Source organism: Acinonyx jubatus, chromosome D3 (genome assembly GCF_027475565.1).
Source record: "Acinonyx jubatus isolate Ajub_Pintada_27869175 chromosome D3, VMU_Ajub_asm_v1.0, whole genome shotgun sequence".
In the NCBI taxonomy this organism is placed as follows: domain Eukaryota; kingdom Metazoa; phylum Chordata; class Mammalia; order Carnivora; family Felidae; genus Acinonyx; species Acinonyx jubatus.
This window is the reverse complement of record NC_069392.1, coordinates 22,093,844-22,113,060: the sequence shown is the minus strand read 5'-3', so window position 1 is coordinate 22,113,060 and position 19,217 is coordinate 22,093,844. Positions and strand designations below refer to the sequence as shown.

Below are 19,217 nucleotides of genomic sequence, written 5' to 3'. Positions count from 1 at the left end.
TCAAAGCAATAGCTACCACCTGTTGCCACTGCTCTGAGCCACCCATGGGCGTCACTGACTCTTTTCCTTAATCCCAAAAGTCCTACCATTATACTGTTCACAGATAAGGAAACTGAAGGTGAAAGAAAAGTCACTTGCCCAAATCCTCATGGTTAGAAAAATGGTAGAGCTGGGCCTGGAAGCCAGGTTGACTCAGAGCCGTTGATCCCAACTCCTCTGCTCTCTGTCTCCCTGTGCAAGTGGTGTCACCTATTCAGGTAAGGGTGTTTGTGTGTGGGTGTGGGTGTGAGAAAGAGACAGTGAGAGAGGGGAAGAGAGGGAGAGATCTGCATAGAGTGTTATGTGGAAGGATACGACATTTGTCAAACCATTAAACTCAGCCATCTCTGGGTGCTGGGGTTTCAACTAAGTTTTACTGTTTTCTTTGAACTTCTGTGAACATTTTGTCATGAGTTTTAAAAAACAAAGTATTACACAAACAAAAATCATTTCCTCATCATTTGAAATGTCCTATAGTGTGATTTGCTTGTTAGTTACATGGATATGTATTATTTGTCAAAACTCACTGAACTGCACACTTAAGATCTGTGCATTTTACCCTCTGTAAATTCATGCCCCAACTTTAAAAAAAGAAAGAATATATCAATAAAAAGGAAACCCAGAGGGCTGAGCAGGGAAACAGATTAAGTACATGTTGCCTGCGGGGCTCGTGCAGCATTAGGGAAGGCCCCTGGGATGAGGGCCAGGTTCTCAGCAAACACACCAGTGCGCACAGACCCAGGCCTTGGCCTTGACTGGCAGGTGTCTTCATACAAGCTCCTTTCTCTCTTGTGCCCTTTCAGTGGGGGTGTCCCAATATTAAGCTAAAAACCCTAGGGTGCCAGGTAACTTGACATGAGAGAGTGAGTCTGAGAGAAAAAACTGATGGAATGTTCAAGGCTGGAAGGTGGAAGGAAGGGCGAGGTGCCTCCACAGAGGGCCCTTGAGCAGGCACAGAGTGAAGAAGTGGGTATACAACCTCTAGAGTCCCACATATTCTAAAGATGGGGGTCTGTGCATGTCCTATGAACTTCCCAAGTCAAGCCCAGGGCTGGATGCTGTCTGAACACAATGCAGGATTGCTTTTGTCAGAAAGTGGAGGAGGATCCTACAAATTCTCCTGAGGGCTCTGGTAAAGTAGGGACCCGAGACTCCAAAAAGTCAGTTCCTAGGATGTACTTGCCTGACACCTCAGCAGCCCAAAGCACTTGACCACACATGGGTGGGTGAGAAAGAAAAAGGCTGAAGGACCTATGGGGAGAAAGCGCTCTGGGAACCAAAGGCAGGTGTGAGCCGCTGGCAACTCATGCCACTATTGCAGCCTCCAAGAGAGCCTGAAGGCACTGGCACCATCATGAGGTGAAGCCAGAGAAGAAAACCGGGTAAGGAAAGGACTTGCCTGCCCAATGAAGGAGGAAGAAGAGCAAGTGTGGGAGAAGACAGAACCACAAGAGGCTGCAGAACCTTCTCTGACAGCTGAGGTTGGGGTCAACTACCTGGATCTTCAGGGGAACACAGGAATAGATGCTGTTATGTGCTGCCACCAATAGCCTGTCACTGTACCCTTGCCTTTGGCTATCTTGTCCACAGCAGCCAGAGGGAGCTTCTCAACCTTGCTTACTTCCTCCATGTCATCCACAGGCAAAGTCCTTCTAGGTGTGCTCGAAAACTACTGTTCCAGCCCCCAGGACTGCCTTGGGGACCCACTACTCAGCTTCAGAGTATCTAGAAAGCCTTTCTGGGAAAAATCTACCTTTTCCCACAAGCAACCCTCAAGACTCCACAGAGGTGGCTGATTCCTCTCCAGATACACTATTCCCCACACACAAAATGCACACACATGCTCCATACTCTGCTATTCACACAACACGTGCTCACATTTGCTAACTATGGAACCAGGAGTCTGGCCAGGCCAACTAAGCTCTTGGCTCCTATGCCTGTGCTCTGGCAGCCAGAGGTAACCCTGGGGTGAGGTTCCCACCACTGAGTTTTTCCCTCCATCCAGGATGCAGCCTCCTGAAATGTAAGGGATGGGAGGAAGACACTGGGAGGTAGGCTTTGGAGTCAAGAGGCTGCTCTAGTAGGACCTGGTATTGATGTTTGGTAGGACAGTCCAATCTGATTCAGAGCTGCCCTCAGCCAGACACTCCACCAAATCCCCCAGCCCCAGGGCCAAGTACTGTTAGTAAAAGGCTCTCACCCTCTTCAGGTCAACAGCAGAAACTCTAGGCTCCCCTGCCCCACCTACTCTTCTTAGGGAACAGGTTTGGCAAAACAGGAGTGTTTGCTGAAGCATGAAGTATGTCAACAAAAAGCTGGTAGCTGGCAGCTCTTTCTCACTGCCTGTCACCAGTCCCAAGAGGTTGGAAGAAACCCTGATGCCTACAGCCAGGTCTAGGAGGTAAGCAACCCCAGGGGAGCCAACTCCTGGAGAAGCTGCCCCGCCCAGGTGGGCCCTAAGAAGCCCATGAAAGAAGGGGTGTTCTTACTCTGGCAGTGATGGGGTAGGGAGCAGCAGGTGGGGAGGGGAAGGCATGCCTGCAGAGGACACCCTCTCTGGTCACTGACTGGTTTCTAACCCTTAAGGATACTGGTTTGGCTATGCCACCCCTAAGGCTGACAACTAGCAGCACAGGTGAACTGTGTCTGGCCAGCTTGGATGAGGCAGGAGAAAAGAGTTGAGGATGGGAGGCTAAGATTACTGAAGGTCCTGTGGTCCTGAGGGCAGGCCTCCAAAAGCCCAGAGCACGGAGCCCAAGGAAGTCAGGGAAGTGGTCTGAGTATCCCCTCCTGACAACCAAGAGCTGGGAGATGGCCTGCTAACCCCAAGAAAACAAAACTGGGTAGTTGACAAAATAAAGAGCTGGAATAGAGGATGCAAAATCTGTCCATCCCACTGAAGCCTGCACAGTTGGAGCTTCAGATGGACAGAGCCCCCAGGAGTCACAGGTTGAATAGGCCTGGCCAATGGGGCATTTTATGGGTGGTCCTATTGATCAGCTCATATTGCTGAGGTCCAAGTGAGTACATGGAGGACTGCTGCCATGGGTAGGGCATCAAGAGACATGGAAGGGAGGGTAGGGTGAAGGAAGGGCCACTCACGTCAAACTTTCCAGGGTTCTGCTGTAGCTTCACCTTGCCTCCTGACAAGTACTGCCAAGCACGGCCCCGCAGAGAAGGTGGGATGCCCTTCTGGCACCGCAGACGGATCTGAAAGTCAAAAGGACTGTGCTTATACATCCACCCAGGCAGCTCCTCCAGAGGCTGTGTGCCAGTCCAGCTCCTCTATTGGTGTTTGGCGGGCTTTTAGTTAGCACACTGGGCAAGCTGTAAAGTGGAGAAAATAGGACTCCCCTCCTGCTGCTACTGTTGCTACAATGCACAGCCTAGGATGCTGGTGGGGGCAGTGGGGGTGGTGACAAGTAATGACTGTAATTAGATATGCTGCCACAAGGTGATGGCAGTCTCTATGTCCCCTGGTCCAGTGATAAAACAGGTTATTTCTAAGATCTACCACATAATTCTGAATCCCCATGACCATTTTCTGGACCAAAAATGGAACCATTCAAGTTGGAGGAGCCCCATGGGATATCACTAGGGAGGAATCTGCATGGTGTGGGGCACAGCTGCAGCTCAGGAAAGGGTAGCTTATGAGATGACCCAGACTGTGCCCAGAGACATGGCCTGGGCACTTTCACAGGGGGTTTGTTTAAGTAGCCGTGTGGCCACCTAGAGTGGAAAGTCAGCAGAACTCAAGGGAGATGGGAACTGAGCAGAATGGCTCCATACTTGTTTTAGTCATGAATCCTCTCTCTTCTGCGCTCCTTGACCCTGAGCTCCCATAATTACCAGCCCAGCCCAAGTCAGAGGCAGCTTTCCTGGCTGTGAATCCTGATTCCAACCCTTGCTACAATGGCATGGGTCTTTCCTACTCATAGGAAAAGTCCCATAGACTGGGAGAGGTGAGGGAGAAAGTATCTGGCATAACTCATGACCCAGAGCTATGCTCAATTCTTATGCTTGCTGTCTTTAAAAGAAAAAGACTTCTGTGTCAAAATCCAGTTTGAAAAATCATCTTTTACGAATGGGAAAACTGAAGACAGAGTGGGAAAATATTAAGGTCACACCATAAGGAACCCACTACTTCCTATACCACACAGGCTAGGGGGATCCAGCCCCATGAGCTTTCCACTTCACTGGCCTCACAGGACTAGTTGGGAGATGAGCTCCACCTGGACTTTGGGACAGAATGAGACTGAGGGCAGCTGCCCTGATCATCCTCTTTGACCTCAAGGCCAAGGATGGTCAAGGATGATAAGACCAAAAGCAGAGGTACCAATCCTATAGAATGGAGGTGGGGGTACTGACCAATGACACTCCCCTCAACCCCTGCACTAAGCAGCCTGGCCTGGGACGGAGATGGGAGCTCAGGGCACTGGGAAGAGCAACTGGATATGAGTTTGAATCCAGCACTGGATTCAACCAATCAAGTCTCATCAATAGTTAAAAACAGAATGGTAATACCCAGGATTCTATTAGAAGGTTGGGAAAATGCCTAGAATGGGGCTTGACACACAGTCTGTGTTTAATAAATGCCTTCCTTTCCACCCCTCCATCCCAGGAAGATGCCTGACACAGAAACCCCAGGGGCTCCTGCTCACACCTAACTTTCCCTTACCTGGAAACCCCCTCAAATAGTCCCGTTGGAATCTCTCAGAGGAGCACAGAAGGCCTAGCCTTCCTGATGATGAGCACAAACAAGAGAAAACTTTCCAAGGGTCAGAGAGTATCAAGAACCAGGAAGGAGACAGGCAGACAGGCAGGAGGCAGTGGGGGAAGAGAGCAGAGTAGCTGGTCATGAGAGCTAAGCTGGAGCTTCTGGGACTGCTTGCAAAGGGGGGCAAAGAAGGGAGTGGAAGGGAACTGCCCCAGACTCTGGGAATAATAGTTTCCTGCTGTGTGGGACGAGAGTCTCCTTAAGGAGTCCACTTGGTCTGAGAAGGTTTTGGCAAAGGGATATAGTATGGCCTAGAGCCACAGGTCCTTTGGGCTCTCCCCAGGGCCAAGCTTAGCTGACCTAAGCCAGCCCCCACATCATCATAGCCCCCTGTCATAGTTGGCCTGCCACAGGGGAGCCCAGGAATACCTTCAGTTCATTAAGGCTCTCAAAAAGGCCCTGCCCTCATTCAGGCCAGAGCTGGGGAGGTGGGGATGGAGAACCAGGAGTATAGCCATCTTTTCCCACTCTGGCCTCTGGAATCCTCCTCAGCACAGAGGTGTTAGAGATGGCAATTTCTACCTGCCAGCCTTAGAGAGGAGGCAATGGTGGGGATCAGAAAAGAAAAAGCAAGAGAAAATGCTCAGCAAACAGAAAGCACAAGGGTTATTATTCTCTGACGACAGCTGAGTGAGGCCACACCCTGCCTGCTGAACTCTGGGAGAGCTAGGCCACAGTTTGAGCAGAGCCCTACAGGGGAAGACAGCATTCCAGCCACAGCCTTGCCTCCCTACAGGGCCTGGACCCCCTCCTGGGGATTCAGATTCTAAGTCCAGGAGAGGTGTTGGGTCTGGACCCACTTCCTGAAGCAGGTATTATCCTTCCTGTGCCATGACTTCCTGACCAAGGGGAGAGCCCAAGCCTGTGCAGCCAGACAGGAAGAGATCCTAGGGCCAGTGTGACCACAGCTGAGGTGGCAGGAGCAGAGAGCAGTGAGCTAGGGCTTCTGGGTAGGATAGGGTATAGCCTCTTGTGGTGGCCCCTGCTGGACAAGGGGAACTCTTGGCTTCCTAACCACAGTGCCAGGGAAGCAAAGGGGAAGAGGAAGTGGTACTGCCTGCTCTGCTGAAAGGATCTCCCCAAGGCTCCCTTCTGGAATCCCCCATTTGCAAGGGATACTGGGGCAAGAAGGATCCACCATCCCTGCTAGTCACTAATCACGAGATTGGAGAGGGATCTGAAGCTCAGGGTAAGAGCCTGAGGGGTAAGGAGGGAGGAAAATAGACTCCAGAGTCATGCATGATACAGTTGAGAAGAGCTGTCTTTAAAAAAAAAATTTTTTTAAGAGAAATGTTAATAAGCAAAAAATGAATGCTCCAAAGCCTACATAGAACAGCAAGAAAGAGTCTGGGCTAGGTGTGCCTCTTCTCCATAGGCACAAGGCTTTGCAGTCACCAACTGATGGGAGCCTCCCAACATGACTGTCATTTCCATTCAACCAGGGAAACTGAGGGTGAAGTGGCTCACACAAAGTTGCACAGCTAGCCACAGGCATGAAGAGGGGAAGGTAGTGGGGCTGGGCCCAAGCCCATATATGACTTTCAGGCCTGAGATTTCTGCTTGACCCTGCAGCCAGCTATGCCAGCCTAGACCAGACCAGCATGTCAGGTGATAAGAGCAGGACAGCAGGTTCACTCTGTGCAGTGGGAACTTATGCAGAGACACCCTGGCTATGAAGTTCTGGACAGGTCTCCACTAGGCCCAGGAGTAACTAGATCCTGCCCAGGTATCCAAGGGCACCAACACACACATTGTGCTAGGCTACGATGTTCCTATGGGGCAATAGAGCTAGTGTCTAAAGAAAGACCAATTAGAAGAGCGCCAGAGGGTATTTTCATTTTAATAAGACCATTAAACTGCGAGGTTACTTTTCTTTGGCCAGGAGGCAAGAGGGAACTCATCAAATTCATCTAGAGGGTGGTGATGAAGAATGAAGGTACTAAATGTAGATTGCCTGGGTGCAAATTTTGATTTTGTGTGTCATCCATAAAGTAGGGGTACTACTGCTACCAACCTCACTGAAGTGTTATAAGGACTACTCAAGTCAAGTGTCCAGCACACTGCAAATGTTCAACACATGTTAGTTATTATTAGTATTATAAAGTCCTCCCTGATAGGTAGTAAATGGCAGTAAGAACTTCTCCCAAAAGAGGGCTGGAGGAAAGCTACCTATAAGGGTTTTTGGCTAAAAGCGGCTTTGAAGTTTGACTCCAGGACAAAGTTCTAGGTGAGTCTGAAGCCATCTTGGAAGATCAAGTAAAGACTGGTCCCTGCCCTCCAGCCAGCTTCTGTTTCCTTTTCAGAGCTGGCAGACAGAGACACTTAAGGCTACTGGCAGTTGGAGAAGGCTACTGGCAGTTGGAGAAGGCTACTGGCAGTTGGCTACTGCTCCTCTAAGCTGATACAATTCCTCCTTCTTCCTTTTCTTCTCCAGGCTGCCAACTCCCAGCCCAAGGCCCAAGGCCAGGCCCCTCACCTTTTTGTGCTTCTTGGCCATCCATTTGTCCCAGTTGTTGAGCATGTCCAGCCACTTGGACTCCCTCTGCCTCAGCACCTCCAGGGGGACTTCCTCTAGCCTGTGGAGCAAAGGGTAGGACCTGTCAGAAGTGCCAAAGGAAGCAAAGGCCCTGGCTTAAGCCCCAGCCACCAGCCTTGTCAGGCCTTCATTCCTACCCATCTTCCATCCCTGCTGTTCCCTTCAGGGCTGCTAACTCTTGAACATGCTTACACAGACAAGAGGGAATGCTGCCTCCTCCCTAGAAGGCACAGGCCAGAGAGACACCAGGTTAAGTGCCCACTCCCCCAATGTGTCAAGGGGCCAGGGGTCACTGTGCCTCTCTGGGGACAGAGGTCTGAGTGCGTGCATCTGTGCACCAAAGCAAAGCATTCCTGTCCTGGGTCTGTCTAGATAAATAAGCCTCTTAGGGGGCCTGCATGCAAGGTGTAGAGCTGGATCAAAACAAAACAAAACAAAACAAAACAAAACAAAACAGTCAAACAAGTACATAAATAACATGCTCACCTCTTCATTCTAGCAAAACTAGTTATTCATAGTTTCCACAATTATGCCCTGGCCCTTTCCCACCTCTCAACCTTGCTCATGCCAGTGCCTTTGCTGGAAGGGACTCCAAGTTGTCTCTACCTATCAAAATCCTACACATGCTTCAAATCCTCATCAATATCACTTGTATTTGTACATCTACTAACTGAGCAGCTATCACAGCTGTGCTAGCATTGTTCTAGGTCCAGGGCTTCTGGGCAGGCTGTGAGGGAACACTCCTTTGACTAGAACAAAGTCCTGGCCTTCATGGCATTGACATTCTACTGGACTCTGAATGCCCACTAGAGTCAGTGGCAGAAACACTGGGCATGGAGACCCACCCTAGGCAAGAAGATCAGCACCGGAGCAGCTGAGGCAGGTTGGGGCAGAATCCCTGGCTTAGCCAGAGGGTGCTTCAAGTGAGTAGGCTTCCTCTAAAAAGTGACTTCCTGAGAATTCCTGAGTTCAAATAACTGAGGGGCAAAGAGGAGGAGACTAGCATTTATAGAGTGATTATTCTACATATGCTTTCTTATTTAGACTACAGAGCAATATTGATAAGAAAAAAATGAAAAAATGTATGTGTACACTTCTGTACACACACATACATGCTCTCTTCTTTTTTTATTTTATTTTTTAAGTTTACTTATTTTGAGAGAGAGGGAGCATGATGGGGGAGGGGCAGAGAGCAGGAGAGACAGAATCCCAAGCAGGCTCCCCATCATCAGTACAGAGCCTGATGCGGGGCTTGAACTCACAAACACGGACATCATGACCTGAGCCAAGATCAAGAGTTGGACGCTTGACTGACTATGCCACCCAGGTGCCCTACATACATGCTGTCTTCTTCTTCTTTTTTTTTTTTTTAAGTTTATTTATTTCTGACAGAGAGAGTGTGTGAGCGTGAGCGGGGGGGGGGGGGGGCAGAGAGAGGGAGACACAGAATCTGAAGCAGGCTCCAGGCTCTGAGCTGTTAGCACAGAGCCCGATGCGGGGCTCAAACTCATGAACCGTGAGATCATGACCTGGGCCAAAGTCGGAGGCTTAACCGACTGAACCACTCAGGTGTCCCAAGCTCTCTTCTTAAAATCATTTTTTAAGTGGTAGATTTTGACTTTCTTATTTTTAACATTTTTTTTTCAATTAAAAAAAGTGCTTGATGTTATTTAGAGGTAAGATACCCAGGGAGGGTATCTTGCTCAGAGTCAAACAGCAAATCAGTGGAAAATCCCAGAATCCAAGTTAGATCCTAGCCAAGAGCCTGCACTCAGTCCTGCCTGACCTCCCAGAAAAGAGTGCAGGGTCAGAAGCACTCAGGCAGCTGGGAGGAGGCCCTTAGGAACAGGACATAATGGGGCTAGGGCTTGGCCCAGGCCTTGATTCTCTAACGGAAGGAAATGCGCTGCTGTGACTTTTACTGGTTGGAAGAGCAGAGGGAGGGGCCTTGGCAGAGCAGAGGCCTCCCAGACACAAAAGGGCAGGTCTTCTTTATGCACTTTATTCTGGGGAACTGCACAGGCCTGAGAGCAGCTTTGGAGCTGAAGAGCTGAGGAGGAAAGGCAGTCTAGGGCAAACTTAGCCCCCTCAACACACTGACAAAAGTCATTCTCCTCTTGAACTGCTGACTCTCTACTCACCACCCAGAGGCAGAACCAGGGTGTGAGGACACTTCTTTCCTTTCCTTCCTCATGGGAGAAAACCAGAGACCACACCTTTAGATCAAATAAACTGACAGATGTATGTCTCCAGGCAACCCCTAAACACCCAGGAAACGGAAACCAAAGGCCCAGACACCACAGGGCATGCTGCCTCCCACCACCTACAAAGCACTAGCTTATACAAGTCAGGGGACGAGGCTTCTGGTTAGCTAAATGAAAGGGGATGCCCACACTGTGTTAACAGGAAGTTTTGGCAGTTGTGGATGTGGATAATATTTGATACAACCCCTCCACTGAGCAGATGAGAAAACTGAGGCTCAAAGAGGGCAAGGCTTTTGCCTGAGACTATGTTTCCAGTGAATTCCCATGTGATTAAATACATGCCCATTTGATACCTCAACCCTCCAGGTCTTTGTTGATAAGATCTGATTGCAGGGCCTCAGAGATCCATTCTCCCAATTGCAGATACACAGGGGAACACATTCAAGTTCAGTGTTCCTTTAAATGATGTCAGATAACAGCTTTGGCAGTTTCAAAGCCCCAACATCAAACCTCAAACAGGAATTTCAATTGGTTACAAAACAAACGACCATATTTCCTGGATTCTACGACGCTACTGACTTTAAGCTATACCATTGATTTGGCAAGATCTTCTCAGAAACAAAAAACCCACCACTACTTGAAATGTACATGTCAACTGAAAGATCTGCTTTGACTTTTAAAACCTTAAACTGGGAAAACTTTGAGGAAATAGGGTCATTTGAGTAGCTTCTCCTCCAATAGTAGAGGAGTTTAAGCCACCTGGAGATGGTGAAAAGGAAGACCACTAGAGGTCTGGTTGTACCCAGAACTCACCACACCACATGCTCTCTAACTGCAGGTAGATTTCTCTCTATGCACAGGATGTGCTCCTGAAAAGTTGCAGGCTATCCTTTTTTTAAAACCAGAAAGTTCACATATCCTTTGGTCTAGTCAGTCAGGATCTTAAAAGGTATCTGATCAGACTGCTGTCTGGTATAGGAATCCCTTCTACAACAGGTAAGCTGCTTGCCCTCTTCAGACCTCAATTTCCCTACATGATTAGAATGATCTGCATTGTGAATTGATCCTCAAAGGAAGCCCAGAAAAGAGCCATGAGATGAAGATAGAGTCAGGTGTGTCCCTGCAAACGGCATGATGGTGTAGAGGCTATCTGAGGTGGTTTCCTCCTGACAGTGGAGGGAGAGCATGAGCCAGTTTCTAGTGACAAGGAAGTTGACCAAATGGCCAGTTTAAGGGATCAAACGGCCCACTGGGGATGTTTCAGGTCTCAGAGCTTCACTCTCCCTTCAGAAAACCCCTCTTTCTTTCAAGTGGCTTGAGGGACTCTCTGCAATCAAAAGAGCCTAATGAGGAACAGTCTCTAGTGGCCCAATCTATGCTGGAATTCTGCCAGGGATGGGTCTCATTATCACCAGGTGAAGCCACCCTATTGTTGAAATTTCTAGTGCTAAAAATTTCCTCCCCCTGTAATGCCAAAACTTTCCTGGCACCATCTATCTATAATCTCAACACTCCTTTTAAGGCTACACACATCTCAGCCAGATCAGTCTCATACCAGGCACACACATACTTATCCCTTGTCACCGACCCATCCTTACCTAGAATGCCCCTTCTTCTCCCCTCTCCAAGTCACAGCAACCCTTTCAGGTTGTATATAACAATACAAATCACAACTGCAACAATACCAGCAGCAATAGTAGTTACCATTTATACATCATTTTCTACTTACCGATTTCTTCCTAAAAGTGTTATATACATTTTTATCATGTACCTTTCATAATAACCCTACCATAATATCATTCTTTTAATTTTCCAGAAGTAGAATCCAAGACTTAGTAAAGTTAAGTGACTTACTTAAGGCCAAATAGCTGGAAGAGACAAAGCTGGGACTCAAATCCAGGCCTGCCTGACTCCATAGTCCATGCTCTTGACCCTTGTACTATAGCCCTCTGGTCCTATAGGTCAAGCCCTCAGCCTCCATCCACATGGCCTCCACACTTGCTCAGATCTCATTAACTGTCCTCCAATCTGAAGACTTTTATCTTGACTTAGAATACCATTTCTCACAAGTTTTAAAACTGAGACCCACAATAAGAAATACATTATATATTGAGATTTTATACACACACACACACACACACACACACACACACACACACACAGCTGAAATACATTTTATGAAATAATTTACTTTTTTTAAGTTTATTTTTTTTATTTTGAGAGAGAGTGTGTGCATGTGCACACACATGTGGGAGAGGTGCAGAGAGAGTGAAAAAGAGAATCAATCCTAAGCAGTCTCTTTGCTCCCTCATTGGGCTTGGCACTCAATGTCATGAACCGTGAGATCAAGACCTGAGCCAAAAACAAGAGTTGGATGCTTAACTGACCGGGCCATCCAGGCATCCCGTAATAATTTATTCTTACATGCACTCCAAAATTTTCAGTTTAGTTTTATATTATTCTATTTTCTTCCTTTTTTTTTTTTTTTTTTTTTTTTGAGAGAGAGAGAGAGGGCACAAGTGAGCAAGAGCAGAGTGAGAGAATCCCACAAGGGGCAGAGAGAGAGAGAAGTAGGGCTCACCTGAAGTGGGGCTTGTGTTCACCTGAAGTGGGGCTCGAGTTCACCCAATGTGGGGCTCAAGCTCCCGAACCATGACGTGAGATCATGACTTGAGCCTAAGTCAGATGCTTAATGACTGAGCCACCCAGGCGATACCCCCCGCCTTTTTTCTTTTAATGCTGTCCCAATCCCCTAAAATTAATTTCAGCAGTAATTCACTAATAAATCAAGACATGAAATTAACACTTCATTACACCTTGCTCATATTGCTTAGCACTGTCCCTCCCTAACTAGACTGGGTCTTGAACTTCTGTAACTCCCACCAAGCACCTCACAGGTATTCAACAGTGCCTGCCTGCTTTTCTCCATGACATCATTACTTTCATATGAATTGCCTTCAGGTCTACAAGCCACTGCTGCCTACAGCAATTTTATTTGTGCCCCTAATAGCTCAGTGAGGTGGAGCCCTCCTTAATTAATAGATGATTTACTATTTCCACTTGGTCCATGAGAGATTTGACCCAATCAGAGACGTTACATGACTTGGGCAACGTCACAAAGGTAATAAGTTAAGTGGCAGAACTAGGGCTTCCCCTCTGCCACAGTGACTCGTGTGCTGTTTTGGACTCCCCTGGGAAGACTATGAGGAAATCAGGCTATTCTCCAGATGCCACTGTGGGGATCTATCTCTAGCCCCCAAGCCCCTGAAGCCAGTCTATCCCCATCGTCAGTGTTCTGACTGTCCCAGTGAGCATCTTGCCCACTCCTAGTAATGCTCAGGGAAGCCAATATGCTGGATGGGCACAGGTTCCAAGCACAACCTCAGTTGGAGATGGCAAGCCTGGGCAATGTACTGTTTGCCAGCCACCCCTCCTGACGGAGAGAGGCACAGAGGAGACAAAAGTGGGCAGCCAGGGGGGTGACTGAGACCAGATTCTGTTGGGCTCTCAGGCTGAGCTAGGCTTAGTGGTGTTATGCCAGGCCATGGCCCAAGGCAGTAGTAACACTCTGCTGACCCTGTGCTCTGAAGGCTCCCAGTTACCTACTCTTTTCTCCAAACTCAGAACTGGAAGTTTCCAAGAACTCAGAGGAACAAGACCAGTTCCCAAGGCTATCAAGACCAAAGACTGGGGCTCTCTCCGCACTTGTGCCTTCTGCCCAAGCACACCTCAGCCCTTCTGGCTGGCAGTCAGCCAGGTATGGTGCCCATGCCCATGCCCCCTTTATCCGATGGTGGAAGATAAATCTTGGTCCCAAAGACCCAGTGCAACCTCCTCCTTCAAGCTTCACTCTTCAAAGAAGCCCAAATGAAGAGAAACACAGCCTAAGCAGAAAGCCCAAGGCCACAGATCACAGGATTGATCCTCATCTTAAGCACTGGAGGCCAGCTAGGTTATGGAGCGAGTGAACAGAGTGGAGATCTTGAGGCCAATCAACTTCCAGCTCCTCCACCTGGGAAACCATGGACAAAATACTTGTCCTCCCTAAGTCTTGACTTCTTCATCTTTAAGTGGGACTATAATACACACCTCAGATTTTACAGGGCTGAAACAAGCCTGATGAGTGGACAGAAAATGGTAGCTATTAGGTGACTGATATTTGCAGCTAACCTAGCACTTTCATATCCCACTTGTCATCTGACTGGTCCACATATACAGCCACATACACATGCAGCAGGGCAGGATTATGCCCATTTAACTATGAAGCAATTAAGGTCCAGAGAGATTAAGTAATTTACTCAATGACACAAAGACTGTAACTCCTGGCTTCTGATCCCAGCTCTATCATTTTATAGCTGCCTGAAACAGGGCAGGCTGCTCCACTCCAAGCAGGTTCCCCATCTGTAATATGGGGGCACTGCCACCTCCTTAGAGGGCAGCGGTAAAGATCACACGAGGCAGTAAGAGCTGATACATTTCCAGCATTGGCCATGTAGTAGCTCTGCCAAGTACTACATATGCACACAATTCCCCAAGGAAGTAGCTTTTATTGTCTCCATTTAATAGACAAGAAAACTAAAGCTCAGTATGGTTGAGTAATCTGCCCAAGGTTACACAGCTTGGAAGTGGAGGCTGCCACTTAAGCACTAAATTATCCAATAAATATAAAATGTCTCACCACCTGGCCTCAATACAATCTAAAGCCCTCAGTGCCTGTCACATTCTCTTTCCTCTTCTTTAGTACCAATAGAGAGCCACTACCCTCTGTGCTGAGAACGGTAGAAGTGAGCAATAAGGAAGTGTGGAAAATTGGGAACTAGATGTCCAGAAAGAGCATAGCCAATGACAGATCCAGTGACAAGGCGGGGGGGGGGGGGGGGGGCTCCCTTCTCCCAGAGCTGGAAAAAGTGAGGATAAACAAAAGGCTGACCTACTTTGCACACTGGGTAACAACCTCTGGAGTTCATTAACCTAAGAGTTGGTAAGGACTGCAAGTATAAATAGCTTTTATGCCAGCTCCATAATAACTAATGATAAGAAACTGGAATGCAAGAGAGGGTGGGTTGGGAGGGTACAAATGGCTGACAGTCCAGGCTGGAAGGCCTGTGAAATCACCCAGGGGGTCTACTCCTCCTCAGAGAGCCAGCAAGGCCTATAGCCCAAAGGGTAAGTGATTTGCCCAAGGCCATGCTGTGAGTCAGTGTGGAAAAGCAAGATGGTCTGCAGAAGCCTGGCACTCCCTCCTGCAGCCTGGCAGCCACTGGTTTAAGGGTAGGGCAATGTCCAGGCTCTCTGTCTGGGTGAGAGTCTGGCTTGCTTCACTCTCCCCAATTCCCAGTGCAAGCTAGTTTTGGGTCTGCTTCCCTTTCCCATAAGGAATTCCCTGGCTTTGCTCCTTCTAGCCCTGGGTCAGTGCACAATGGTAAACAGGTTCTCTCCACCCTTCACTGGCCTTGGGCCTCTGCCCAGCTCTCCACTCTGTTCAGCTCCACCCCTCTTGATGTCAGATGGAAGAAATGGTTCCTTTAGGCACCAACCTTGCTGGTTCCAAAAAGCAAGGAATCCCCACTTCCTCACCCAGCTAGGGAAAGGCACAGACCACAGCAGAAACCTCCAGGGCAGCTCTCCCTGACAACTGCAGAAAGGTATGGAGACTATTCTCAATAGACTTCCCTTCCCCAAGCCTTCAACCTTAGCAGGCTGAGTAGTGCTTGAAATTTCCCACTGGCAACTGGGTTTTCAGATCACAATCTCACTGTGGGCACCCAGGGGCCATCCTGACTCATGTATGGGCTCCTTAGCCATCCTTACCAAATTGCTAGATCTTACTGATAGATTTTACCAAATTAGTTTTGACTCACTGTTTATATAAGGCCTTTCCTCTGCTCACATTCCTTCAAGGCTCCCTACTGCCCTCCTTGTCCAACAGAAATCTCAGGTCCTCCTATTTCCTCTAAACATCCCTCTTCTTTCCCCAGCCCTATCTCTAGGTGGCCCTCTCTCTGAACTGGCCTCCCTCACCCCTACCCCCACTCTAGTGCAGTCCCACTCATCTTCCAAGGCCTCATTCAGAACTCCCTCTCATGTCTACAAAGCCTTTCCTAACTACTCCAGGGACAAAACACAATCAGCCCCTCATTATATTCCATACACATTTCTCTAGAGCTTGTGTTCCAGGCCCTGAATCTACAAAGATGAATAAAATGCAGTCCTTGCCCTTGAAGAGGTCAATCTGGCAGAGGAGACAGATGGGTGAGTAGAAAACTAGCACACATAGAAGTGCTATCACAGAAGCATGTAGAAGGTGCTAAGAAACTGCAAGAAGCCCCCAGGGTGGTGCTAGTGGTTGGTGGGGGGTGGGGGTGGTGTTCAGAGAAAGCTTTTAAGAAGGGGCTGATTTTTGAGATGGTCTTTGAAGGGTGACAGGAAGTAGCCAGGGTGAGAAAGGGGAAAGGGCACACCAGCCAGAAGACCCAGTATGAGCAAGCACAAGTTAACAGAAAAGACCACGGCTTGTTTGGGGAATGTGAGCAGTCTAGTGGAGCAGGTACAGCTTCTCCACCCGAATATCCTATCTGCTCTGCTGAGGCAGCATTCCGTGAGAAGGTACACTCCTGGAGGGCTCTGCCCGTCTCATTCTCCACAGTGTGTTCTGGGCCTAGAACAGAGCTTGGTTTTGTTGGTGCCCAATAAATGTGTGTTGACAGAATCATTAGCTTTGTGACCTCGGGAACTCTGTGTTTCAGTTTTCTCCACAGTGAGATGGGAATACTGTCCTCAACCTTGAGATCAGGTGGGTAAAACACAGAAAGTGCTTCATAAAGAACATTCCCTCTCTGGCCTGATACCAGCTCTGGATCTTCCTTGAAGCCCAGTACAGGGTTGAACAGATGTGCTTAGTGACAGCCTTTTACAACATTATAATTCGAATATTCAATTAATGCAACTGAATGTCTGTTAGAGCACTTACCAGGCACTTGCTACGCAACAGACATGGTGCTCAGCACTTAACTTACATTATTTCATTTAATCTTGACAACAGGCCCATGAAATAGGTCCTCTAATTATCACCGCCTCCCCTTCCACAGATGAAGAAACAGGTTTTCAGTAAGCCAGTAACTAAGGTCTAGGGTGAGCAGAAGACAGCCCTGGGAGATGAATCCAGACCCTGTTCTTCTTCTGCTCTGTCACTCAACTCCAGCACAGAGTGCTAACCACTAGGCAGGGTTCATACCAGCCTTGATCCCAGGGAACTTGGAGCTTTGTGGACTCAGAGCCATAAACTGTGTGGTGTTTGGTAAGTCACTTACCCTCTCTGAAATTTGGTATCTGCTTCTGTGAAATGGAGATTATGATGAACTGTATCTCACAGAATTAAATGGGGGCAGTGTCAGTAAAAGCCTGGTCCACCATTCAGGCTCCTCTGTGAACCGGCATTACCATGTGACTATGCTGGGAGGGTGGAGGAGGTCACCCTGAAGCAGGACAGGAAGCTCAGGATCAAAGTCTACAAGAAGCACAGAAGGAGGGTGGTAGTAATTATGAAGCAAATTCTGATTTCTTCCCCAAGTAACTGCCATTACCCAGGAAGGCTGAGGTCCCAGGCAGCACTATGGTTACATGCTTTGAGGTGAATCTTTCAGGAGACCCACCTTTATTCTCACTTCTGCTTGATCTTCACAGTCCAAAGAGAAGGAAGATCAGGCCCTCCGAGTCAGGGTCACCTGAGGACTCTGTTCCAAATGACTCAAAGAGGAACTGATGGGGGATTCCCAGTCTGCCCTGGCATGCCAGAATGCTCCAGACCACAAGCTGAGTGGGACTGGCTCCTCTGCCCACCACTCCCAAGGGTGGTGGGCAGAGCACATAAAGAAATCTGGATCTTCACACCCATATTGCCTTGCTGTCTCACCATTATGCCAAAGGCTTGAAGCAAACCTCAGAGGATAATTCACACTCGAATTATAAGAGCCACCCTGTACCTTTATTTTGTGACAGACACTGTGCTGGGTGTTTTACCAACATTAGCTCTCCTAATCCTCATAACACCCCTCTCTCCCAGTGTCAACACGGCCTATTTACCTTAGAGAGGTCACATGACCAGAAAGTGACAAGAGCCAGGACTAGAAGTCAGGTCTGCCTGTGTCTTAAACCCAAGGGTCAAATTTAGGTTCTCCCTTTTTGTGAAACCAATACAGAGAGGTAAGGGAAAAGAAGCAGCATCCTCCAAAAGTGGATGGTTGGAAAGGATCGTTTCTGGACATACAGAGTCTAGGGCCCAGAGTGCACTCAGAAGGAACAAGAGCTCTCCACACTATGTTTCTGGACCCCCTCACTAGCCAGCTGTTCCTGCCTTGTCTTGGGGTACATATGAGGGGCTGTGTGTGGAGATCTGGGACAAGAAGTGCTCCATTCATCACAACAATTCAAACAACTTGAGAGGCCTACTAGGAGAAGCACAAACGCTTGGGGCTGAACTGAAGTTCTAAAGTTGAGACAGGGAGGGGCCAGAGAGGCCACACAGTGGCCACCAGCTTTGGTAAGATAGAAAACTGGAAAAAAGCAGTCCTGAGTCCCAGGCCCAATTCCATTACTTGCTCAGCTTTGGTTTCCTTGGCTGTAAACGGGAAAATAAAACTTAGCCTACCAATTTCCCATTGCTCCTATAAGGACTACTGTAAGGCAATGGGAATGAAAGCACTTTGCAGACTAAAAAGCTAAACAAATCAAAGCATCCTTTGATTTGATTATACTCCCTAAGACATGAGGGCCACTGGTCCTACACACAAAGAGAGGTCCTCCCACAAGAAGAACAGAGCATGCTGAAAGAACTGGCTTCTGTGGGCTGTGCCATAACGACCCCTTGCACTTGCGTGACACCTCATAAAAAACTTCTCAAAGCACTTTTCATATACTCCAAGGTCAGTCTCAGAATATTAGAAGTGAAAGAGCTTTTCAACATCATCCCATTAAAACTGCCTTAGTTTAGGGGTACCTGGGGGGCTCAGCTAGTTAAACGTCCAACTTCAGCTCAGGCCACGGTCTCATGGTTTCGTGAGTTCAAGCCCAGCATCAGGCTCTCTGCTGTCATCCCAGAACCCACTTCAGATCCTCTGTCTCCCTCTCTTTCTGCCCCTCCCCAGCTAATGTGCGTGCATGCATGTGCTCTCTCTCAAAAATAAACATTAAAAAAAAAAAAAAACTACCTTAGTTTATATGTGGGGAAAACTGAGGCTTAGAAAGATTAAGCAAATTTCTCAAGGTCACACAGCTAGTTAGGGATCCACGAGGCCCAGGACTCAGGTCTCCTGACCCCTGTTCAGTAGTCTTTGTTTATGCTATGCTCATAATCCACTTATCTCATTTGATCCTCACAATCCTTTTGTACACAGGCCATGCCTTTAACTACCTACTGAACGTCTCACTTCCCTGCTAGGCTGTAAGCCCCGGGAGGGCAGGACCAGATCTGCATCCCCTGAGCCTAGCACACAGCTGTACACATAGTAAGTGCTGGGTGAGAAACAGGGAGCATCAGTCCCATGATCAGGTGAGGGGATGTGCCTAAGTCATATACCATAACGGTCTGAGGTAGAGCCGGCATTAGTGCCTTGACTCCTGTGCCTCATTCAGAGCCTTTTCCGACTACTAGCCTAAACCTATA

At 48.2% G+C, this 19,217-nt stretch overlaps 1 protein-coding gene across 1 annotated transcript in view; it reads right to left on the bottom strand.

Moving 5' to 3' along the window:
• Nucleotides 1–19,217, bottom strand: part of TBC1D10A (TBC1 domain family member 10A) — a 31,422-nt gene that overhangs the window by 4,016 nt on the left and 8,189 nt on the right. Inside the window, exons 2-3 of the mRNA XM_027050793.2 lie at nt 7,293–7,392; nt 3,142–3,249 (exon numbers count right to left, since the gene is read on the bottom strand). Coding sequence (XP_026906594.2) covers nt 3,142–3,249; nt 7,293–7,392 — 208 coding nt within the window. The remainder of the gene's footprint in view (nt 1–3,141; nt 3,250–7,292; nt 7,393–19,217) is intronic.